Source organism: Acipenser ruthenus, chromosome 10, assembly GCF_902713425.1.
Source record: "Acipenser ruthenus chromosome 10, fAciRut3.2 maternal haplotype, whole genome shotgun sequence".
NCBI classification, from domain to species: Eukaryota; Metazoa; Chordata; class Actinopteri; order Acipenseriformes; family Acipenseridae; genus Acipenser; species Acipenser ruthenus.
In genome coordinates this window covers 17,807,924-17,833,928 of record NC_081198.1, presented here as the reverse complement: position 1 = coordinate 17,833,928, position 26,005 = coordinate 17,807,924, and the positions used below count along the sequence as shown (strand labels likewise).

At 38.0% G+C, this 26,005-nt stretch overlaps 1 protein-coding gene across 1 annotated transcript in view; it reads left to right on the top strand.

Annotated features, from left to right (window-relative positions):
• LOC117401193 (collagen alpha-1(XXIV) chain-like) overlaps positions 1-26,005 on the top strand; it is a 142,791-nt gene that overhangs the window by 30,873 nt on the left and 85,913 nt on the right. The window contains exons 6-17 of the mRNA XM_034001689.3: positions 757-810; positions 1,447-1,500; positions 8,584-8,628; positions 9,265-9,318; positions 10,025-10,069; positions 12,718-12,771; positions 13,519-13,563; positions 15,298-15,351; positions 17,499-17,543; positions 24,942-24,995; positions 25,093-25,137; positions 25,436-25,489. Coding sequence (XP_033857580.2) covers positions 757-810; positions 1,447-1,500; positions 8,584-8,628; positions 9,265-9,318; positions 10,025-10,069; positions 12,718-12,771; positions 13,519-13,563; positions 15,298-15,351; positions 17,499-17,543; positions 24,942-24,995; positions 25,093-25,137; positions 25,436-25,489 — 603 coding nt within the window. The remainder of the gene's footprint in view (positions 1-756; positions 811-1,446; positions 1,501-8,583; positions 8,629-9,264; positions 9,319-10,024; positions 10,070-12,717; positions 12,772-13,518; positions 13,564-15,297; positions 15,352-17,498; positions 17,544-24,941; positions 24,996-25,092; positions 25,138-25,435; positions 25,490-26,005) is intronic.

The window sequence follows — 26,005 nt, the reverse complement described above, 5'->3', positions numbered from 1 at the left end:
TCCAAGGTAGCTTTCTTAAGGGAGGGGGGGGGGGGGGGAGGGGGGGTTAACCGCTTCTTTGAATAATACATGCTTCTATAGCTTATTAGAGACCTCCTACACTTTTTTGTCAATTATTAATTGTTGGATCTACAAAGCGTTTGAGAAGTAGGGAACATGTTTAATCTTTGCACTGTGATTGTTAACTATACTCAGCCCCTTACCATGTGACACAGAATTATGAATGGGTCACTGCCTGAAATGTTTATGAATGCACATTTGTGCGTCATGTCGATACTTTGATGTGCCGTACTTAGCGGTTTTGAGCCTTTCTTTCATTATCTTAAATTATTCTGGTGCTGATTAAGCTGTATTGTATTGTATATGTACAGCAAGGTTGGGTTCCCTTTAATTCGCCCACCCAGAACAAAATAGAAAATGATAATTAGATTTTGAATTAGATTTTGAATGAAATGTTGTTTAATCAGCAGCTGTGCATCAGCAAACAATTAAAGGCTGTAGAATGATGCCGAACATTCTATTCTATTAATCAGCTCCAGTAAGATTCAGCAATCAAACGGTTTTCCATAGACAGGAAAAGTCCTGTGAACCAAAGAAGCAGCATGTGTAACTAGTGAAGGAAACACATGGGAATGCTTTTTCACATGATTGTGTTCATTTTAATTCAAGGGAATTTAACCTTGCATGGAAAGTTTGAGTAGTGAGGGGGTTCTGAATGTGTGCATTCTGTTGACATCGTTGATTCATATGCAATAGGGTTCAAAAGGAGATCCAGGATCATCACCAGGTCAGACCCCACCTGGAGAGAAGGTAAGCTGCACTGGAAACCAGGCTGCTTGCTTTGTATCGTATCTCCTCCCTCCCCTTTTTACAGTCCATTGGCATTCCTCTGTATTATGCTGGTGACATGAGTTTAAAAATGTGGGAATGTTGCATCCTGGGATGTCTCTGTCCTCATTCTTGCATGTTTTAATGTGTCTTGTTCTTTAGGTTATGCATGCAACAACACATGCTGCCACGGTCTGTTTGTTTTTTTGTTTGTTTTTCTTTTTCCATTCATGTGGCTTCTTTCTCATTGTTTTGTTGTTTAATGTTTTACCAGTCTTAGCAAATTGTATTAACATGACATGTCTTGTTACCGTGGTGGTGGACCAAAAGTATGCATAGAGATTTTTATTTGCATTTATTTTTTAATAAAACTAATGTTAAGTTAATCGTTAATGTAAATGTACAGGGTGTCTTCATTTTGTTTCAAGTAAAATATATGTATTTATTTTACTACTTTACACAAAATTAATGATGTTAACGTTTTCCTCATGTAATACGACAGGACATGTCTCTATATAGCACATTACAAGCTTTCTTTACCAAAGGAATGGCTCTACTCCTCGTATATGCAGCGTAGCTGTAATAACAGCAGTCCTGATGGCTCGTATTGTCTTGCAGGGGGATCAGGGTTTCTCAGGTGAAGCCGGTCCACGAGGAACAGATGGGGCAGAGGTAAGGCATGCTCTGTTAATTGTCATGGAAACCCACAGAATAATGAGATATAAATGAACTGGATACATGTAGACCAGCGTTAGAAGTACAGTAACATCATTACCTGGCTGAACTTGTACTTGTCTTTACAACTGTTGGATGCAATTTCTGACAGAGGTAACAGCTATGAATATAATTGTATCCCAGATACGATTTACAACATGCAAGGGTGTGGAGCAGCAGTGTGGAGTAGTGGTTAGGGCTCTGGACTCTTGACTGGAGAGTTGTGGGTTCAATCCCAGGTGGGGGACACTGCTGCTGTACCCTTGATCAAGGTACTTTACCTAGATTGCTCCAGTAAAAACCCAACTGTATAAATGGGTAATTGTATGAAAAAAAAAATAATGTAATTATATGTAAAAATAATGTACCAATTGTAAGTCGCCCTGGATAAGGGTGTCTGCTAAGAAATAAATAATAATAAAAAAATAATAAAAGGGTATTCCCACGATAATAGTGGTTAGCTTGATTTATAACATGGTAGCTGCCTGTTCAGAACCATCTGTAAAAAAATCTGTGAAGCTCCCTTTAGTAGTTTTATAGGGACCTTAGTGCAGAACTGGGGTTTGTGGTCCAGTGGTTAAAGAAGTGGTTAAAGAAAAGGGCTTGTAACCAGGAGGTCCCCGGTTCAAATTCCACCTCAGCCACTGACTCATTGTGTGACCCTGAGCAAGTCACATAACATCCTTGTGCTCCGTCTTTCGGGTGAGAAGTACTTGTAAGTGACTCTGCAGCTGATGCATAGTTCACACACCCTAGTCTCTGTAAGTCGCCTTGGATAAAGGCGTCTGCTAAATAAACAAAATAATAATAATAATAATAATAAACTGGAACTGTTGACAAAAGCTGATGTTTTAGTGTACAGGATACCCTGGTGATATCAGGTGCGCTCAGTTTGGTAGAAAGTTTGGTGTGCAGTTTTAACTTGAACTGAAAAATGTTAAAGATGGATAATCAGGCTATAGTAATAATACAGATTTTTTTTTTTAAATAATCTGAAAATTAAATGATACGGATGATTATGAAAAAAGTAAGCAAGATGGAATGTTCTAGTGAGTTGTTAAGTGATCGTAATAAAGCAGATTAAATACATTTGTTTTCAATTACATTTCTTACAAATAACTTGAATATGAATAGCTGCTGAAAGGACGTTTGGAACGTCCATTTGTAGAAGGGAACACATTCAAATGAATAGGTTAGAGCATCTGAAAACCCACCATTGGCATTTCTCAGAACAGTGCTTTCTGTTTTTGAATCCCTTTAAATATTAGGTTAATATCCATTGACACTTACCTAGACTGAACCCAATTAAAATTGACCTCCATATCACACACAGAACTCATTGTGTGTAACTCCAAGGAGTTTGCTTTCAAGGTGGAGTAAAATAATAAATGAAATCACATAAAGGATTACTATATCCCTTTACATGTTACTGGCTAATAATTAACCTACGAGTGCCAGGCTGACAGAATTTGATCAAGAATGGAACTCCAAGTTATTAAAACTGAAATCTATATCTAGCCCACTGAAAACGCAATTAGCTACCGGCATATTTAATATTTGAATTCATGTGTTTATATAATTAAATGTCTGTTTTTTATTTTATTTAATCCTAGTCAGAAATCATTGAGCATTGCAAACCATCAAATAACTAATGTAGAGCTATGGCCAAAAGTCTTGCATCACCTAGAATTTTAGGATTGAGACATACTTTATAAAATATATATAAGTTTTTGCTCATTATATATATGAACATAATTTAGATATTTTATTTAACATTATCAAAGAAGCTACAAAATTATATTGCAAAGGTGTACCGGAAGCCATAATAGTAGTACTGTATTTCATTTAGATTTCAAAATGTCATATTTTTCAATTTGTCACTTTTTCGATTAGTATATGGAGAACTACTATATGTTATTCAATATGTAAACATAACATAATTCATCAGGCTTCATTCGTCATTATGAAGCAAAAATCGTTAATTCTATATGGTGATGCAAAACATTTGGCCATAGTTCTACATCTTATATCCTGTGATTTCAACCTTGGAGCTGCCAGCAACAGAATTCTTTACGATTAGGTGCTGGGAGTGTGAAGTCTCACAAAGTTTTACAATATTTAAGGAGGTTGTTGCCTTTTAAGCCCACGTGGAAAATCTCATCCGTGTAACAAAAACACCATTTAGAAAATGGCATGTTGTTATTTATTTATTTATTTATTTATTTATTTATTTCCTTCCTGAGATATGCAGAAACAGAGCTGGACAATATCACTGATAATCCAGTTCTGCTGGTAGAAGCACACATACTGTCTTTGGTTCACAGAGCTACGAAGAGACAAGCAGGTTTCAAAGGGGAGAGTAGTGAACATTTCCATTGCATATAAACAGACTGGTATGTCAGCTTTCTGTAAAAGTAGAATTCACAGCAGGCTAAACTATGGAACACACTTGCAGACACAACTACACCCTTGTATATTGACTGAGTTGTTTGTATTACTCCTTACTTGAATGGAAGCGGTAGTGAAATGGCACTTTTGAGCAACATGAAGAAAAAAAAATAGCAAATATATTAAATGATTACTTTTCACAGGTTTTTACAAAGGAGGACACGGACAACATGCCCGACATGTCGACCTGTTCCTATCCAATTTTAAATAACTTTAGCATAACAGAGGCAGAAGTGTTAAAGGGACTAGGAGCTCTTAAAATAAACAAATCCCCTGGGCCAGATGAGATCCTCCCAATAGTACTCAAAGAAATGAAAGAAGTTATTTACAAACCGCTAACCAAGATCATGCAAAAGTCTCTTGACACAGGGGTTGTACCGACAGACTGGAAAATAGCAAACGTAATACCGATCCACAAAAAGGGAGACAAAACCGAACCAGGTAACTACAGACCAATAAGCCTGACTTCTATTATATGTAAACTTATGTAAACTATAATAAGATCCAAAATGGAAAATTACCTATATGGTAACAATATCCTGGGAGACAGCCAGCATGGTTTTAGGAAAGGGAGATTGTGTCTAACTGACCTGCTTGACTTTTTTGAGGATGCAACATTGAAAATAGATAATTGCAAAGCATACGACATGGTTTATTTAGATTTCCAGAAAGCTTTTGACAAAGTCCCGCATAAAAGATTAATTCTCAAACTGAACGCAGTAGGGATTCAAGGAAATGCATACACATGGATTAGGGAGTGGTTAACAGGTAGAAAACAGAAAGTACTGATTAGAGGAGAAACCTCAAAATGGAGTGAGGTAACCAGTGGTGTACCACAGGGACCAGTATTAGGTCCTCTGCTATTCCTAATCTACATTAATGATTTAGATTCTGGTATAGTAAGCAAACTCGTTAAATTTGCAGACGACACAAAAATAGGAGGAGTGGCAAACACTGTTGAAGCAGCAAAGGTCATTCAAAATGATCTAGACAGCATTCAGAATTGGGCAGACATATGGCAAATGAAATTTAATAGAGAAAAGTGTAAAGTATTGCATGCGGGCAATAAAAATGTGCATTATAAATATCATATGGAAGATAGTGAAATTGAAGAAGGGAACTATGAAAAAGACCTAGGAGTTTATGTTGACTCAGAAATGTCTTCATCTAGACAATGTGGGGAAGCTATAAAAAAGGCTAACAAGATGCTTGGATATATAGTGAGAAGTGTTGAATTTAAATCAAGGGAAGTAATGTTAAAACTGTAAAATGCATTAGTAAGACCTCACCTAGAATATTGTGTTCAGTTCTGGTCACCTCGTTACAAAAAGGATATTGCTGCTCTAGAAAGAGTGCAAAGAAGAGCAACCAGAATTATCCCGGGTTTAAAAGGCATGTCGTATGCAGACAGGCTAAAAGAATTGAATCTATTCAGTCTTGAACAAAGAAGACTACGCGGCAATCTGATTCAAACATTCAAAATTCTAAAAGGTATAGACAATGTCCACCCAGGGGACTTCTTTGACCTGAAAAAAGAAACAAGGACCAGGGGTCACAAATGGAGATTAGATAAAGGGGCATTCAGAACAGAAAATAGGAGGCACTTTTTTACACAGAGAATTGTGAGGGTCTGGAACCAACTCCCCAGTAATGTTGTTGAAGCTGACACCCTGGGATCCTTCAAGAAGCTGCTTGATGAGATTCTGGGATCAATAAGCTACTAACAACCAAACGAGCAAGATGGGCTGAATGGCCTCCTCTCGTTTGTAAACTTTCTTATGTTTTTATGTTCTTATGTTCAAATGGTAACCATGTCCAATATAGCCAGTTCCTTCATATAAAATGCTGTACTTATTTTTCATTGTAAATTCAAAGAAAGATTTAAATACATATACAGTAAGATATGGTAAAGTTTTCTGAAAGCAAGGAGCTTTCCGATTCTGTTTTTCTTTCAAATTGTTTGAACCTGCTTAGAAGTTAACCGTTGACACCTTTCAAAACATCAAACAGTTTTTTTTTTTTTAATGGAAATGTTTTATCAAATGCAAGTTCATGACTTAAACACCTGCATATGTTGCCTCCAGCTATTAACAATGAATGCTACTTACTTTTATCTTTAACTTAAACAGTGTCTCTGTTACTGTGTTTCCAGAATGGAAAATGGATATGTTGTAGCGCAGCAATTACAAGATTTTCAATAATTTTAGTTTTTGCTGTGCTGTAAATTATTATTCCAGAGAGATGGCTCAACATAGTTTTCAGTCCTGAACAGTGTTGTTCAGTCAGCCTGTAAGGCTGGAATCCAAACTTATGTGATGCAGTAATCCGTTGCATATCTGACTGCGGTGGGACCAGAGTAAGGGCGGATGAATGAATCCTGTTTTAAATACCATTATACACAGCTGTAACAATTACTATATTCACACAATTATTGTTTTGAGATTCAGCTTTTATTAGGGAGCTCCCCTAAGATACAGTGTATTAATGCTTGTGACAGGGTAGCCATCTGCCATGTGGGTGCGTGCATTCACTGCTGAGTGACAGGCAGGAAATCAAGACGGAGGTTGAAGTTGATACGCCCTGCAGGCGAACATGATTTATTTACATATTAACACACTGAACAGCTCACGTGACACGACCAGCAATGGCAGTGCACAAAGAAAATACAACACGGTGTACAGAAACTTTGGTAGCATATACAATATCTGAACAAATCTTCTCTGTTCAATAATAAACGTTGCTGAAGAGGTTGATCATGGCGGATAAATGGTTAGGGCGGATATGCGCCGGATTACTGTATAGTTTGGTTTTTTATTGTGTGGGACATTATTATGTTTGTTTTGTTTGGATAATTGAATTATTACTGGAAAATAGTTATTGTTTCATTCCCTGTCAAGACACCAGAAGTTCAGATGTACTGTATTATGCCAGGGAATGCGTTTAGACAGCATGAATAGACCAAAGTGCATTTTTAAAGTTTACTCGCTCTTAAATAAAAATATAAATGAAGACATATTGACATTTCTTGTCAGTTTCAAAGCGTTTTTCTTTCAATGTGGTGCCGGATAACCATTGTTTATCTATTCACCGCTCTGTGTGCAATTTCTATACTTGGAATAAAATTTGTTTTGGGAGAAATAAATCTCACTCTCTGCTTCTTTGCACTGGAGCCATGCATTGCCCTGTATATCTGAGGTCCCCCATGCTTTATTAACAGTATGGGGATTTCAAAACTGGAGAGGTATTAAAGGATTAGGTTCTATAGGTGACTTTGAGTTGGGGTGATAGCCTAGTCAGGAGATTAGAGTATTGTGATTGTACCTCACAAAATATTTCCATACAGTTTCTCAAGCACATCTATTCATTTTATAGGTCTCACATGTGGAGTTTTGAAAGAAACACATGTTATAGCAAATATGTGTTTTCATTTCAAAGCAATGTCTTGTACTCCACTAGGTTAAAGAAAACTCTGCTAGGAAGCCATGCTATTTGACTGTGCACTCAGTGCATTTATTAAATAATAGAAAAATAAACAGTTTTACAAAACAGAACAAACAGACAGACTCACAAAACAAAAGGGCACGTTGGACAAAAGAACACACAAATAATAATTAGTATAACAAACAAGTATTTGTTTACTTTCTATGTTTTTAGGTTACCTCCTCTCTCTCTACTCCCATTCACCACTCCCTGAATACTCTCTTCGTGCAGCCAAACTGCAGGTCTTTTATAATTCTGGCCGAGGGGTCTGCACAAGTTTATTCAGTCTTCGTGACTGTCAGCTAGTTAGATAATCATTAGCTGACAGTCACGCATTCTTACAAGGAATTTAAAACATATAACAATAACAAATGAGGGCAGCGACTTTTGGTCCGGGCAACAAACAATAATAATACAATTAAATAAGGCTCTTTGTCGGTCATATTTACATAAATCATAATACAATACTAATAATAAATAATAACAGCATATGCATATACATATATAAATAAGGAGTCATTTAAACTCTTAAACTCATAGAAACCTGTTCATATATTTTTAAGAAAGTACTATGCATACTGTAGGCCCTGATTTATCATAAAACATTGTGTCTAGTTTCCAAAAATGACATGGGCCTTTTGTATGGTGTAACATCACAATCCTTTGATCGCTTTTCATCCTCTTTTTGTTTTTGTCTCAGATGCTTATATTATTAACTGTCCAATTACATCTAGCTCATTTAATCTGTCCAGATCGGAGAGTGTTCTGGTAAGGGATTGAAGTGGGTAGATTGCCTGGACTGCTTCCAGCTTTCTAAAAGGAATAATTGCTAACAGGTTGTTGCTGAAGGCAGTCAGTCTGCACGTTATTTCAACACAAGAAAATTCATTAGTACCCCTTCCTATGAAAGGATTCAAGTATATCTTTGAATGAGGGCAGGATAACCCTCATGCATGCTCTGCTCAGTAGCTGCAGTGTGTGACCTTAGAATGGGGAGACTTCTCTCCTTTATAAGGTTCCAGGGAAACTGTCAAAGAGATAATGTGAAACAGATTGGGCTGCATGCTTTCTGAATTTTCAATCACTGTGTTGACTAATTGTTCTTACCTGTAGGGTCCCAAAGGGTATCCAGGACTACCAGGTCTTCCAGGCGAACAAGTAAGTCATCCAGGAACCTCCTTGTTTCTAATGATAATTATAACACATTCACAGCAGCAGAGTGTAAAAAGGTACTAATATAAGAGAGCGTGTGCTTTTGTACAGATGTGTGTGTCCTTATACACAATGAGTAAAACAACATCCGTAGTATATGTGTGTGTCTAAATATAGCTTACATTTCCACATTCATTGCAAATGCATTTTCCAAGCATGATTCTTTTTTTATTTTATCAGGAAGATACACAAGCACTGAAAACATACTGTTGAGTGCTAGAATCAGCTTGTTCATCTAGAGATGATTGTGTGATCCAGATACAATCAATGAGCGAGGTACAGAGGGTCAGGTGCTAAAGGAGGGGAAAGGATCATCTCACCTCTTCGATTGCTTGTTGACCTTCAGGACCAAAAAGTCAAGCTTCATATTTAGTTGGTTTCTCTGTATCAAGTTCTAAAACCACTCCTGTAGACAGAATACACAAAAAGGGAGACAGGAAAGAGAAAAGGATTCTGTGAGTGACGACTGAACAGTGCATGGAATATTCTGTTTCTGGCAGGCCTGAGGAATGTGACATTTTCTCATCTTTCTTTCTTTGTTTCTTTGTTTCTTTCTTTCTTTCTTCTCTCCCTACCCTGCAGGGAATCCCAGGAACGATGGGCAGCGCTGGGGCAGCTGGTTACCCTGGCAGGCAGGTGCAGTAACTATGCTACAGACTTATTTTCCAGGGTTGACCTTGTTTTTTAAAAAAATGGCCATTTTTGAAATGCCATACATCTCTATCGGTGTAAAAATGCCCTATCATTATAACAGTAGTGTTGTACTGTTATATTTATCCTGTAATGTTTATAGATACACACAGTGCAGGAATGAGGCAAAGTGTTCGTGAAAAATAGAGATTTTCTTTATTTTTACTTAACTTTGACATACAAATCACATATATTGTTTTATAAATATATATGTTTACATTTGTTTTATAAGTAAGCAATACTTTTTAATAATTCTGACAAAGTAAAGTAGTGATAATAAATTATTATTTAATGATTATTTCGATATTTCCATACTGACACTTTTTACACCCTTAACTAATAGGGTTTAGTTAAATAAATGACAACAGTCAATACAAATGAAGCCTTTCATTCCAAAACATTGTAAAGTACTGTACAGCAAAAATGAGGGAGTCCTAATCTCTAAAAACATTTTGACTATAAAGATAAAAGAAAACGAAAGGGTCATTTTGACCTGCACAAGCAAATAAGGTTAATCAGCGCAGGCACTTGTATAACCCTTTGAGTATTTTCACATTCTGTATTTCAGTTGAATTTATTTAGAATATAAACTATTTGTCAGGCTATATCCACTTGAACCCTGCCACCTTCTAATTACACTGCTCTCTTTCAGGGTTTAGTTGGACCAGAAGGTAACCCCGGTATCAAAGGTGTAAGAGTAAGTAAACCATTTAAAAACTCTTTGAAAGATTTCTCCTTTTTTGTTTGAGAAATGTAATTGTACATTTCTTAAAAGGGTTATACAATGAGAATCCTGGGGGTGTGTTAGAGCATCACCTGGTTCTGCAATCATCCGAAAGGCACTTCGTTAAACATACTGAGGTTTGGTTTGAGTCAGTGGGTTTACTTCTGTTTTGCCTTCGTTGCAGCTGAAGTGGGAAAGAAAAGGTGTAGTCAGGGATATTTCCTGCCCAAAGCACAGCTGGATTCCTTACATAACCAAAACTGACAGCAATAATGGTAGAGGTGGTGTCAGCAATGCAGCTAATTTTAGGACGGAATGACTGAAGGAAATAGCAATGCCACATAAACAGCATGAGCGACCCCCCTTCCCCATCCCCTCTGCTCTACAAGCTAACAGTGTAATGCTTGACTGTTCAGTCAAAGAAGCACAGGGGTGGTGATTGTACTTTTTGATAGCAGCCATGTGATCTTACTTAACCAAAACAGCTCGAACACCTATAAGGCTATGGCCCTTCGGTGGTTACCTAATGGGAAGAATGGAACATAAAAAGGTGCATGTCAAACAAATGCATGTTGAAGTTATTTAAACACTCGGAAAGAATGAGAGGTTATCCCACCGATCAATCAGGGTGACATCAGTAACAGGCAGTGTAATTCATTGAGCTCAGGTGAAGGGGCACCAGATAGGCTACTTTGTTTGGAGCTGATTATATCAGAATGAATATGTGCCTGCAGGGGTGTCAGTATGACACACAGAAGGGGAGGGTAGAGAGATTATTGGATCATATAGCGCTTCACAATACTGGAATAAATTTGAGCTTGATTAAGGACCTGGCTGATTCTATGTGTAATCGTTGTAAGTCTAGGCAACAAATTGCTAGTTACATTTGTAGACAAAAATGGGAGGAGGTGTTAGCGGACACATACATTAGAGTTCATTGAAATTAATTTGATTCTGCTGTGTAACTGCTCAGGAACATTCAGTGTATAGCCATATATGTATACAACTTCATATTGATCATCACTGTTGTTCAAACTTTTTAACTTAAAAAACCAAAACATCAAATCATTGGTTAACATTCTTGTTTTCTTGCGTATTCTTGTTTTCTTAGGAGCGAGTGAGAGTAACTGACATCGTCCTAACTTGAATTCAAACTAAGACCTTTTTTTTACAAGATTAGGTTCTAGTTGATTGTTTTAGAAACCTGTCCATCATCGTCAAATTGCTTATTTTTTTTCAAATTACTTAGTAGACTGCTAGTCTTGTCAGAAACCAGAAGCACAATCACAACCCCGAAACCTATGTCATTTTTACAAACTAATTTAAAGTAAGTAAACAACACAATTCACATCAGAATTAACCATTTGTGTTCTAGAATGTTACTGAATTAGAGTTCTTCCCAATTCAGACACACACTGATATAGCACCAGATTGCATTGCTTGCTAGTACCCTTTGACGCATAATTATATTAGCCTTTTGGCTAAAGTGAAGTCGCTGTAGGACACTGTGTAGCTTATAGAAATGCTTTACTACAAAGCAAAATACATTAATTGCTGGGTTGTGTTTGGATTGTACAGGCCCCTGCCCGTTTTTAATGTGGTACTGAAAGCTTTAAAAACGTACAGCTTTTTTGCTTCAGGGATTTCATTCACTTAGACTGTCAAGAGCATATGAGCTAACTGGCCCAATTTAGTGGTGATTTATACCTCTAAGGCATGAATAATAGGAAACCATTGTGATGAAACATAAAACGTGACTGTCTTTGAGGATTAAGTGGTGGTTGGGAAGGAGAACCAAGATTAAGCCTTCAGAGCCTGATAGAAGAGTTTAATGAGGGCCTTGGATACGTGACTGGCATATTTCAGTTACGAGTATTTCACTAAAGGACCCTGGGAGATCCTTAACAAAAGACAGTACGTTTTCAGAACTTAAAATTGAAAACTCCTCCGAGAACAATTACTACTTGTTGTTTTCAAATGTGTCTACTGGAAAAAACAACACTGTATGTGAATGTAAATTTTCAAATGAATTCTACAGTTATCCCATATTCCAGGCCTAAAGGGCCTAACCCTACTGGGTTTGCCTTGAAAAAATACATAGTTGACTGCACTGGTTGTACCAGATGTAAGTTAATAGCACTGCTAGTTCCTTCTCCTGTAAGTCTTTGTAAAATGTTGTGTTCCATAGGTTTCAGTAAAACAAGAATGTCTGTTAAATAACAATGGAGAAGTAATAACCCAATAACAGTAGACAGACTGGAACATACTGTAACACATAATAACATTCTTAGCTGCTGTCGCTGTGAGTTGCAGTTTTACCAGATTGGAAATTAAGCATGGTAAATCCATTAAGTAGAAAACTCCTAGAGGCAACAGTTAAAACCCCAGGAAATATGAAGAATGTGCTATATGAGAATGGGTTTCAGAGAAACAGGGTTACAATGTCTTGATGCTGGTAACCCTGTTAGGTATGTTCAGGAAACTGATGGGACATGAATAGATAATATATGCAGTGAAAAAGAAAAAAAAGAGAAATGCTTTGGTATGACAAGCCATGGATCATAAGTAACACTAAACAATTAAAATAATAATGCTTATTTAATGCTTTCTGGCTATTGCAGGGTTTTATAGGACCTCCTGGAGTGGCGGGACCACCTGGACCGGAAGGAGAAAGAGTAAGTTGTTGTTTGAATCTTGTAACCCATGTTTCAACCCTAGTCTCAACCAGGACACTATCTGGAACTACCTGCTGTTGAATGATAGCAGAGAAGTACAAGGCATGACTGCGGACACTGCACAGTCCATAAACACTGTAATATGCATACGTTCTAGTTTACTAGCCTCAAGCAAGAAGTCCAATTCGTAGCTCTCTCACCCTTCATTAAGACTTGGCTTAGTTATATAGTATGGGGTAACACTTTGGTGTCTCTAACTAAACTGTAATTGCATTTGAGATTACATGCTAAATACCCTCACTTAGATCACCGATGAACTCTGCACTCAGGGGGAGCAGAACTGAGCCTGCCGTTAAGTGGGCTCTTTCACTGAGCCGCTGTGAGCTGCTCAGTTACTTAACGTGCCAACAGTGATAGTGCTTACCAGTAACTGATGTCCATTACTCAACTGGGAAATCTAGTAGTTTCCAGCATAAGGGTTATTGTAGTTTGTGGTTGTTAAAAAAAAAGGTAGCTCAACATCTACAACAGTGCATGTGAAAGCAAAACATATTGAATTGTTCCTAGTCACTGTTAAAGAGCAGTATAGCGCACAGCTGCAAAGATCCTCAGGGCAACCATACGGCTCTGCTGGGTCTCTGAAACGGAAATGCAGGATGTAGGTTGGAAGTAAGATGTAAAACAGACCGCGTATTTAGATTTTTTTTTCGAATGGTTTCTAACCTTTTATTTTCTGCATCTCTGTAGGGTGTTCCTGGTTCTATAGGAAAGAAAGGTCCCAAAGGCAGACAGGTAAATCAGTGCCATGCTTCAGCAGCACCTAACACAAAGACAAATTCAACAACCTTGTGCCTGGCCACACCCAAAGACCTCCTGCACCACCATACACTCTGAGAAAAAAACTTAGTGCGCTGAAGGAGGTGCTAGATGAAACTTAAAAGAAACTAAGAAGTCCATTTCAATGATCTAAACAGTGGTGGATATACAGTAAGTACCACCACTCTAACTCTATATTAACCCAACTGGGGTTTCCCTCTACATTGCAGTGTGATATTAGAGTGTTTGTATGAAGATCTGTCACTAAGTCTTCAAGCTTTACCTTAGAACAGCAGCCAGATCAGTCCCAATTAGTGGTGATGGAGTATATTTTAATATCCTAATACCACCAAACTAACATTCATAAACCTGCTCTTCAGCAGACCTCTCTGTTTTTATTGTGTTTATTGATGTTAATAAGCGGCTATTTTATTAATGAACCGATTTAGAATATACATTTTTCATTTGCTGCAGTGGCATTAGTAATACAGTACATGACTGCATGGTTCATAGTGGTGGTAGGCAGTTAGCATGATTAAAGACTCAGTAACAGAGTACATTAATGTAAGATAGCATTGCTGGCAAGATCAGACACTAGTACTCTATGTCTCACCAGCTAATGGCCCAACTGAATGCATGCTGGATGTTTTGCAACAGAAGGTTGGATTAAAATTAAAGTGGTAAATTGCAAACGTTCCCCCTCATTGGTAGCAGCATTCAGTATCCTTGTGGCTGATAGCCATTTGGCAGCAAAGCTTCCTAGGCCTTGTTTATGGATTGGTAGCGTACACAGTATCAGTAAAAACATACAGTAGTCTCTGGCTAAGAAAACACCTCTTGGGAAACAAGTGAAGTGTTCTCTTAGCTGAAGTGTTCACTAAGACAATTGAACACCAGACACAATCTGCCAATCTGTTATGAATCGGTTAGCAACTAATTGCTATCGGTGTCAAAATGGTGTTCTTTTAAGCGAAGTTCCTGTTCCTATAGCTGGAGCATTTACAATGGGAAAATTCCATTTCACCACAAGGGTGTTCCCTAAGCTGAAGTGTTGTCTTAGGAGACGAATGTACTTCAAACCTCTTTGTAAGGTTGTGACATTAATGGATGTATATAACAGTCACTAGGAGGCAGCATGCAAAGTTTGTATAATCAGCTTTGTTGTAACTAAGCAGGGGTTGAAGTGAACTTAGTCATTGCATTATGTTATTGATTCTTGGGAGCTCCCAAGTTGTGCATCCGGTAAAGGCGCTCCGTGTGGAGTGCAGGATGTGCCCTATAGCCTGGACATCGCCGGTTTGAGTTCGAGGGTTTAGGCCGGCTAGGGTGTCCTCGGCCTGTAGTCTGGCCGGGCGCCTGCTGCCCAGAGCTGCGATGTCCTCCGACGCTGCAGTGTGAAAAGAAGTGGTCAGCTGACAGCACACGCTTTGGAGGACAGAGTGTGTTCATCTTCGCCGCTCCTGGGTCAGCGCGGAGGTGGTGGCGGTGAGCTGAGCCTAAAAATAATTGGCTATTCTAAATTGGAAGAAAATGATAAGAAAAAAAAAAATTGACTACTACATTTAAAAAAAAAAGATTCTTAATTAAAATAAAAGAAACCTTTTGTTTTATTTTTGCTAGCATAAAGCATAGGACACAATTGATATTAGATCATAATTTGAATTTTAATAATAATTATAGTAATAATATTAATTATATATATTTTTTCAGGGTTTTATTGGTGATGTCGGGGGAAGAGGCCCTCCTGGGTCAGATGGCAGTCCAGTAAGTGTTGAAATAACTGTGCTTAAAATACTAGTAGATTTAGTAATATTTTAAAGAGATATTAATTGTGGCTCTTTAAGAATGGTTAAACATTTAGAGTAAATACAATAACTTAGGAGCAATGACAGTTTCCATTTCTTAAGATGTAATGCTAGAATGCATAATATAGTGCTGTTTAACACTAGAAGGACCGGAGATATACTCATACCTAGAAGCCCCGCAGCAGTCTTTCTGACGGCTGTATTCAAAACACTGTAAATAGTATAACGAACCGAGAGACAGTCAGATGTTTTTTTTTTTTATTGAGTACATAACATAAACATCTGAACAATTGAAGCATATATATATATACACATTTATTTTACAAATCAAAACAAGAAAATGTAAATAAATAAACATCTGAACAGACATCGGTTTACAACATACCTATTTATAAAACTGAAACGATAGCAATACATTTTTAACTTTTCAACAGTAATCGGTTTATTATCAGATGAGCAAAAGCAACTGAACAACGTAGATAAATAAACTTAGAAAAAAACATTTTACAGAAACGCACAGCACAAGAAGTTATATAAAAAAGTCACATTTATTTTTCTTTTTTTCGACAAAAGGGTATTCATTTATTTAACAGTCTAAGGTTGTTCACAGTCAACACAGATAATACGCTTCTCCACAGGGAACAGCTGTCCAAAGTTTTATTTTTATTGTACTTGCCAACCTGGCATTGGTGTCTCTTGCGGGTATCTCAGCGGGGTTGCCAGCTTCAGCTGTGGGTACACACTTGGCAGTCTCCCTCTGTTCCAAATGCTTCTTGCGAAGTTGCTGTGCTAACTGTAAAATATATTCTCTCCTTGATAAATTCTGCTCCGTGCATTCTTTGTAAAGTACCCAGGAGTTGATGGCTGCTAGGTCCAATACATTGTAAAACACCTGAACAGGCCGCCGTCGGGAGCCAGCTTTCACGGAATACTTCCATGTCATCTGATCCAAAACATCAACTCCATATTTTGTTGCGTTGTAAAACTCCAGTCTCTGGTATTTATTTTCACTAGTCCCGATGCGAACTGACTGATCAAAGCAGCACAGCTGGCAAGCAGGCGCCAGCCTTCAAAAGGCTGATTGAAAAACAATAGACTGTCAGTCATTCACTCAGGCAGAGAGTAGAGACTAATCTAATTACAGCTAAACACATTGCAGACTAGTAAATAAAAATAATAAAGTAGAATACTGTTCTGTATAATCAAAATACAGTTGTTTTTTGTGTGGACGTCAATGCGACTGCTCCCGGGGCTTTTAGGTATAATGTAATATATCTCCTTTATTTCTGCACTCCCACGTTTCATGCTTTGTGAGAATATTTAATACATACGGACTGAAAGGTACACGAACGCACAGCCCCATATGTGTTATACGACTGGAGAAAATTACATTTTAAAACCAAAAACCGCCAAAATGACTGCCGCGGGGCTTCTTGTGTTAACACTTTTGCATTGGCATTAGTAGATTTTAAAAAAGCCTGACAACATGTCTCTTGAGGATGAAATCGCCTTTCATTACAGTTTTCTGCAGTACATCATGGCAAAAGTATAGCAAAGTGTAGTAAAGCTTAGTGTGACAGTAGCACCGTTGTATAAGCATGTAATAAGCATGTAAACTCACAGTGACAATTAAAGAGTTTACCATGCTTTGCCATGCTTGTACTAGATTTCAACCTAAAGCAGGGAGGGATGGGGGGTGGGGGTGGTAGGTACATGGTACTGGAGGGCCATTCCACTCCAGTTCTAAGAGATATAATGAGATAATTAACCACTTTGGGTTCTGATTCATGGGGTCTGCCATCTACTTCAGTGCAAGGATTACAATTAGTGCACTGTGTATTCGTGAGGGCATTTCATTGTTAAAATAGCCTTATAAATATAGGAATAACTAAAAGCATGGTGCTAATTAAACCAGCAGACCGCTATTTTAACCAGGCCAAAAGACTAAAAGCTTAATAGGGAGACAAATCTGTCTGGGAACAGTAGATGTGATGTACTGCATTTGATGAAGTAAAGCTGAACCAGATGTTACCATCCAGAATAAATTGACCCCCTCAAGTCTCTTGTACATTTAGACAAGGCTGTGACTCGTGTTGTGTTCCACAGGGCCCCGTTGGTGGAACTGGGACGGGTGGATTTCCTGGGCTCAGGGTAAGAACTCTATTGTACACCATGTTTACAGCTTTGATATGCCTTAGCATGTTATTCATTACTATTCTATCTCAGTAATCTGTAATGCACACCGCTTAAAAGAATAACAGCCATTTTGCAACAAAGCAAAGTGCATTTAAGTTGATTTGCATTTTGCTGAGTTTGTCGTTTTGGGTTGCTGGCTGGCAAAATCCCAAGTTTGATTTGCAAAATTGCGATAATAGATATACTTGAATACCTGCGTGTGGCAAAGTGTTTAACAGTGTGCAGGTGCAGGAATGCAGCAGTGATCAATGAATGGACAGACAATGATAATCCAGGTGCAGTGATGTTTTATTTGTACAATCCAAAGTCTGGTGACAAACGGCAGTAAATGGTAACAATGAGAACAGACAATACAGTGGTGTGTATTGCACTGTTCTTAATCCCCGGGTTGGTCCCATAATAATAACAGTTCCGTTCCTAAACACCCACATGTAACACAAAACACAAACACAAGTCCACAGTGCGTGCTAAAGTGCTCGTGGTGTAAATACAGTTATTCGTGAAACAATGTGCAGTGCTGGCCGGGTAAGTGCTGGCCTTTTGCGACAGCTCCGGATCGTGTTCAGCCGTCTATTAACAACAAAGTGGTTCTTTAGACACGACAAAACAAAACAAACTATAATACAAACACTCACAATTACAATACACACTCTCCTTCTGGTTCAGCTCTAACCATACAACAGATCACTTCGCTACACCCCCTTTTGTACCGTCAATCATGACCCCTTGGTTAACTAGTGCAACCGCTCCTCCAATCCGCGGCTGCTCGATGATTTAGTGTATCGTAGCTCCACCCCCTTTCTAGATGACCGACTTCCTTCTAACCCTGGAAATGAGTTGTCTGGCCATCCAGTCCAGGGCACTCTGTTCCCTTTACACAGCGCCGTCACAGGTCGGTAGGGAGATTTATCACCAAGAATATTTCTGTCTCTGTCACACTGTGATATAAACAAATTATACTCCCAAACTCGATTAACATTGAGGTTGATAGGGTTATTTCTTTTTTCAATAAAACAGTGTGCTAATAAGTTTTGGAGTTTGCTTTCTCTCTTATGGCGATTGTTGTTGACACGTTGATCAGGCCTAGTTTAGTACCAATTTGCTAGACAGTATTTTGGCAGCTGTACACGCATTTTCTCCAAAATTCAACAGTAAGGATGGTGCATCTGAATTAACTGTTTAACCTTAGTAGTGGCCAAAGGAAAACAATGAAACATACATCTTTTTTATACATTCTGGTACATTTGTTTGCAAAGTTTTTACAAAATGAAATGCATTCTGGGCTAGCATAATTAACTTTTAATCAATACAAGCGCTTTCTTCAAGTGCAGCTATGAAGTCCATGTGAAAGACTTCCAAGCAAGGACTACTGGCATGCTAGAGTTTCTTGTTAAACTTGGCAACTGTTCAATTGATGAGTGTTTCTCAATATCAGAGATCTTAGGACAAACAGCAGGCCTGGTCTTTCAATGTCTGAATCAACCTCCAGCTGGCGTGAGTTTCAAACCTGTGTTCTTCCCTTGGCGCCATCTCAGTGATTGCAGCTAAATGCATTAGACTTCCCATTGGGTAAAGAAAAATCCCATTAATTACTGGTGCTTTTGATGCGGTTGAGTGGTTGTGTATGTTCCAGCAATAGTGAGGGAAGATGCTGAAATGACAGAGGTTATGTGACTGCCAAGAGCACACCTTTTATACATCAAGTTTACATGAAGACCCGACTGTGGATCAGGTCTCATCCGCTAGGATTGCCTGTTGAAAAGTAAATGTGGTGAAGATAGGATGTCTTATCCAAACCCGAATCATTTTTTTAAATAAAATTCTGCATTTGTATGTTCTAGTAATAATATAAATTGAAATCAGTAAAAACATTTTTCTTTCTCATAAAATTGACATGTAACAAAATTAACCATATAAACAAGAAATATCTAAGAAAAGTGTTGACATTTTCTTTGCCTGTGGCACTTTCCATTAAAGTCCTACACATGAAAATACAAGTACACAGTGCAATTAGATTGATCTAACTTGGATCTTTTAATGTTGGACTTTTACCATATTTCTGTTCTAGTAACCCACAGCACTGCCTTCTGAAACTGCACTTTGCTGCAGTTTAGGCTTCATGCGTATATGTTGTTTCAACAGTCGTTTAAGGCATTTTTCATTTTTTCTGTTTGTTTTTGAGACTTAGAGACTCCTATCAATGACATGAACTCAAAGATCTACTGCACACCTCAATGGAGCGGCTGCACTGAGATCACACACTCACACACACATGACCTGGGAAGAAATTAAAAGCACATGTTTTTCAAATTCCAAATTATTATTGTTATATGATTAATAATACACTCACAAGACTGTATAACCCCCTTCCTTTTGCACTGTATTGCACTACTGTGCTGGTGTATTTCCTAGTGTGACAGTTTCTTTTAAGGATTAAAATCATGGACTCAATACGCAGTTTATCTGACAGTACCAGAAATTGGTACATGAACTAAAAGTAAACAGAATATGAATTTAGGGTAGTCAGACAGCAGCCAAAGCAACATTTAAGTTAAGATACTTGCATCCTTACTAAAATGTGATAATTAATTAATGGGAATTTTACAAAACTAGAAACAGTAATATGATATGCCCTTATATGTTTAATTTGTTCTAAAAGGTATTGTTTATTTTTCTGTTTGGAAACTATTACATAATTGAAGATGGATTAATATGACTTAATCCATGCCCTCCGGCACCCACACCTGCTTGCTTAGAAACAGGGCATGGGTTCTGACAAAGAGTATCTGGGAGCCAGAGCGGAGATATATCTGTCTTGTTTTAACAGGTTTCATCAGAGATGTTACACACAGAGATTAGAAAGTCCAGAGAACAGTGGCAGAAAGTTTCAACACATCAAAACAAATCAATAAAACCAGAATTTCCAGTACAGAAATTCTATTCAAATTTTAAGAAACACATTTTATCAATTAAGGGCATGTCAGTATGCATAACTAATAGGGAATCCTTTTTAATAGTAGCGTATTACTCATTACACAATGCCAGTATCAGTAGTGTGTAATGAATTTCCCCATAGCTGGGATGCAAACATAGACCACAAGGCTCAGGACTGAACATTTTATCGCAGCCTGGCTCTGTTAGGGAGCAGTATGATACACCTTTATCAAAATTCAGATAAGACGTGATGGGATTTATCAGCGATGGGATTCAGAACACGTATTGCATTCATGGTAGACCATGTCACTGGTATACACATGGCACCTTGGTGCTGGATTATTATCGGTTCATACAATTGTGAAGCAAATGTTACCACTGTGGTACCATTCTACCAATCATTATAGCTGCCTTTGTGCTGCAGTTTACACTACAGAATCATGACTTTTGTAAACTGATTGAAGTGGGACACAATTTGAATATCAGTTGCTGGTTTTATTGATCGGTTTAAATTCTAAACATTGATTTGCTTTGTTCTAGTTTCTTGAGACCGTAAAATGTGTTTTATTCAATTCAAAACAAGTTTGTGTTTTTTTTTGTTTTGTTTTTGGTATTTTGCATGCTACTACTGTAGTTGTCATAGAATAAAACAACCCATTTATTAAATTAACAGACCGCAAAGTTAACCAATAAACAGCTGTATATGGAAAAATATAAGATAAATGTTGACATTCTTGCCTGTGGCTTTTTCCATATAAGAATTAACACAAGAATGTCTCCACTAGGAATGACCCGGGCAAGAGACTATTCATGAACTAGATTTTGACAGTCAAGAGCAAACTACAAAAATGCAACAAAACACAGTTCGCATTGGAGGAGTTTCCATGTATGTTCTAATTTTACTCAAGACATTGTGTTCAAGCCAAATGAAAAATGACCATTTACATTTTGGGTTTCCATTGGCTCATTTTATTTTACGTGAGAAGACCCTCTTTTCACCAGATGTCATGCAAATGAAGGGGAAAGGAGGCGGGCGATATACAAATTAGCCATGTGTAGCGTTCTCGTGCTGTTTGCGCTCACCTGGAAAGCCATGGTTGTCACGTGGCATCTTGTTTGAGTGAAACTGTTTAACGCACAGTGCAAAGGTCATGTAATAAAGCTGTGATTTGTATATGCCTCGTGCCTGGTTGTTTAATAATGTGTTTTACTGCTCTTGCCCAGATTGTTTTTCAAATGTCTATTGGTGGGATGGCATAGCGTTAGTAATGAATAATATTTCAACTAATTTATCACATAACTTATTAAAGAAAAAAAGAAAATAATAAGCCCAAGGTATATAATGAAACTGTCCAACCCAGCTATTGCTGATCACCATGGCTGAAAACAAGATGTAGGGTTAAGAGATCTGTGCCAGACAACTTCCACGTATGCTCCCAAGGCTGTCTGGATTGGGAGCAGTGGACATTTTCATGTGAAATGGGGGTTTCCATGTGACTTTAGGCATGGATTTCCCGTGTTTTACATCATGCTCACAAGTAAATAAGATTTACCCTATCCCTCTCTGTGCCCATTATTTTCGAAACCTGATCCTCTCAATCTGTTCTCCCAAACATGCACGCACCTCGCCACATCATGTGTAAATAACCACACATGGAAACTGCCCATTGTCCAAAAAAACAGGTTTGAGCGAGGAAATGATGATGAATTTATAGTGTATGGGATGTTTTAACATAAATATGATCAACCCAAGGATTGCCTTTTAATATTGGTATTGCTGTCCTTTTAGCGTTTACCATAAAAAACGGTGTATAAATCGCACCGCTGTATAAGTCGCACCCCCCTTTTTGAGACAACAATTTCAGGAAAAAGCCTATAGGTCACACCGGTGTATAAGTCGCTCCCCCCTTTTCAGGACCCCTAAAATACCTAGAAAATAGACTTATTCAAAGGTTTTTACAGTAAATGAAAATACAAAATAACAGAAAAATCTATTATGTAATGTTAACTTAGCATAACATGTCAAAAAACATCAGTGATTTGTATCTCTGCTGTGGTTTGATTTATTATTTGGTACTTTTTAGAAGCCACAGAAATAATAGCGGCACCATTATTAAAATGTAATCTTAGGGCAAGCAAGAATAAAATTACAGGTGAGAATATAACCACAAAAATGACATAAATCAGCAAGCAATGAGTTGCACCTCAGATACTTCAGGTAATAAGCAACCACTGAAAGTGAGGCTCTCATTTATAGAAAATCAAAAAGTATGTTAATGTGAACCAGCCTGGTAAAGCCTAGGGTTGTTTCTATCAGCAACTGGTTCCACTTAAACTATCTGGTCTAAATAAGTAATGATTTATAGAGGAGGGTTTGCTGCATGTCCGATATGTCCATTGTAAGTGTAAAAGAGGGTAGTCATGCATTATGTTGTGTTATGGGGGGGTGAATTTTAAAGGAACATGAATGAGATATTGCATATACTGTCCTGTTCAGCTGGAGATTTTAGATCATTTTATGTATCTAAAACATAAGCAAATAAATTAACCAGGTAGGCAATGCTAGAGAAAGAAGGTTCCTGAGCTCAGCTAGTTGGAACAGGTAAATGTTTCTGGAGTGGAAGTAGAAACCAGCTACTGGGTAACAGTACTTTCTTAAGCAATGTACAACAAAATGATTGTTGTGACTTCTGAGTTCCGGCGGCTGTAGAGTCAGGTTACACTGTAGCATGTTATTTATTTTGTAGATGGCATAAGGAGTAGGTGTATTTAGGGAAACCTATAATCATGTTTCAGCTGTTTTTTTTGTGCCTGGACACTTAATCCACAATGAGCTTCTTGTTTTATCAAAGGCATAAGACATGGAAAGCCTCTGTGTTCCCATCAACATTGATTAATGACTTGTGTATGTTTTTGAAGTACCAGTGTTTGCCTTGTTGGCTAATGGCTCATCATAATCGAACCCTAATAAATTCACAAGTACTTTTCAGTGAAACCTGAACGAACCCGAATCAGATGGCTGCTCTTTCAAGGTGCCTCTGAATAAGTCGGATATGCAAGAAAGCAGTACAATTATTGTTCTGAGAAGTCTATTGCTAGTTTTATACACACTTGACCCTGTCTTACTGTCTTAAGTTTGTTGCAAAAACAACATAGAAATGCAAATCGGCCTGCAATTTTTCAGTGTTTCAGGATTCTGGATTGACACAACTTTACTCTTAGGCAGCTGCATGCAGCTGTTATTTCTGAGTCTTGCTACAATACTTTATCCTGCCATAACTGTTTTTTAAAGATGGAAAAGATATGAATATATTTTCTCTGAAAACAGTTGCAGATCTTGTTAAATTGTATTAAACATGTTTGCTAAACTTATTTATACAATTCAGTATCTTGATCACTGATCTGACTGTATCCTGTACTGGATTCTATGAAACCCAACCAAGATTCACTGTAGTATACTTCGTCTTTACCTTAGAGGGTGATGTTCCTAGATCAGTGGCATCTAATCCTGTTCTTGGAGGTCCATTCCACTCCAGGTTTAACAGTAAAATGAGATAATGGACTACTTCAGAGTCTGGGTGGAGAGCCAACATTGGCAATCTCTTTCCTAGATCAAGCAGAGCTGGCATACTTCTAGTTGTAATGAAATGGCATATTAATTACAAAACCAGGGCAGGCTTGGCAAGGTTGTTATCTTTAATAATGGCAATTGTGTCCAAGGAGGTTGCCAGTTGGGGGGGTGCTGCTTCATTCAAAGGTGCAGGGGAGCCATGGTATGTCTGAGCTGCAGGAGGATAAAATGTGGCTCACCATCTGCTTGTTATTTTAGGTGGAGGAAAAAAAAATCCCACATGTTTTAGAACTACACACTTGTTGTGCTTACTCCAAATGGTCCTTCTGTAGTGAATTGTGGTTACTGCCATCATCTCAAGATGGCATTACCAGGCGACAGTGTCTCTGATTTATGCTAAAGAATATTGGGCATCAAGACACTCTTATATGGAGCAACTTGGCCCGCCTGATTTAAAAAATGGCATTGTGGAAATGGTCAATAAAACATTTAGGAGCATGTGAAGTAAAGCACAGAAATACATCTGAAGAAGAAGTTTGTATATTCAGTTAATTTGCATATACTGTATTGTGAAAGCAGCATCAATTCAAATCATAAAAACAGATTTAGATATAAATAAATACAGGCCACCAAAGACACATTCATTTTGAACCCTTAATACCAGTTTTATTGTCCCATGAAGTGGTGCATGCCCTGGCTTAGTAGGGACTACTACTCCTGGTCCTGGTCGACTTTATTCATTTTTCAGCTCTGGTTTTAAATGTACTGCCACACTACAACTAGGTAACACATTGAAACGTTTGTCTCGTCGTGTGTCTTGATGCATGTCTCTCTGTTGTTCCACACAGGGCGACGTTGGGCCTGAGGGACCTCGTGGGCTGACAGGGATTGTTGGACCTCAGGTACAGCGAGCTGCTTTGTATCTGTTGACACTTTTCTGTTGTACCTGCGCTTTGCCTGCCTTCGCCCTCAAAACTCCAGTTTGTTTTTCTTTGACAGGGCCTACCGGGAAACACGGGACAGCCTGGATTGAAAGGTGATAAGGTGATCTAAATATTTCTTTTATTGTAGTGAATGTAACAAAATAGTGTTGAAAAATGAAATAGAGAGTAACAGTAATGGATTAGTGCTGCATGATCATTTTAAAACACATTATTCATGTGTTGTTTGACGTAGATATACCCTAGAAATGTGTAACGTTAAAACGTTTGATTCTTTTAAAAAAAAAATTAGATTGTTGTGTTTACTGTATGTGATTCGATGCACTGTTGGCTGCATGTTCATTGAGATAAACTATACAGTACCTATATTATATGTCTTCCTGTAATGCTGTACAATCTAGGGGGAGCCTGGCTTATTGGGACATCCTGGAGAAACTGGTTATCAGGGAGATAAGGTAGGCATTCTGATTATGCAATATTTATTCAATAAGTCAGCATTTCCGTTAACTGGTAAATACCAGTCAGAGACGGTTTCAAAAGCTAGCTAATGGGCAGTTAGAAACATTAACTGTTACTAACAAGAGTGAATGAGTGTGCCTCTAGTGCGCCTCGTTGCAAAGTGGGGTAGCTTTGCCACTTTCAAGTCCTTCCACACAGTGTTGGAGGGGAGAAATACTCAGAACACAGAAGCTTTTGTTCCACAGGGTAATACCTGTAACAGTTTCATTTTTAAGGTGGTACAGTTGTCGTGGTCACATGCAAAACAGGTCGGTACACTAAGGAGGTTTTCATACAAGCAGAAGTCAATAATCCTTTCTTCGTCTTCAGCAAGAAACTATTAAACTCACAATTCACAAAAACACAATACTCACAGGTCTCACTCCTCAAACTCCCCAAACAGAATGAGGCTAGAGCCTGCCTTATATATTCACTCAGATAACAAGCTGCAGGTGCTAAGCATTATCCCGATT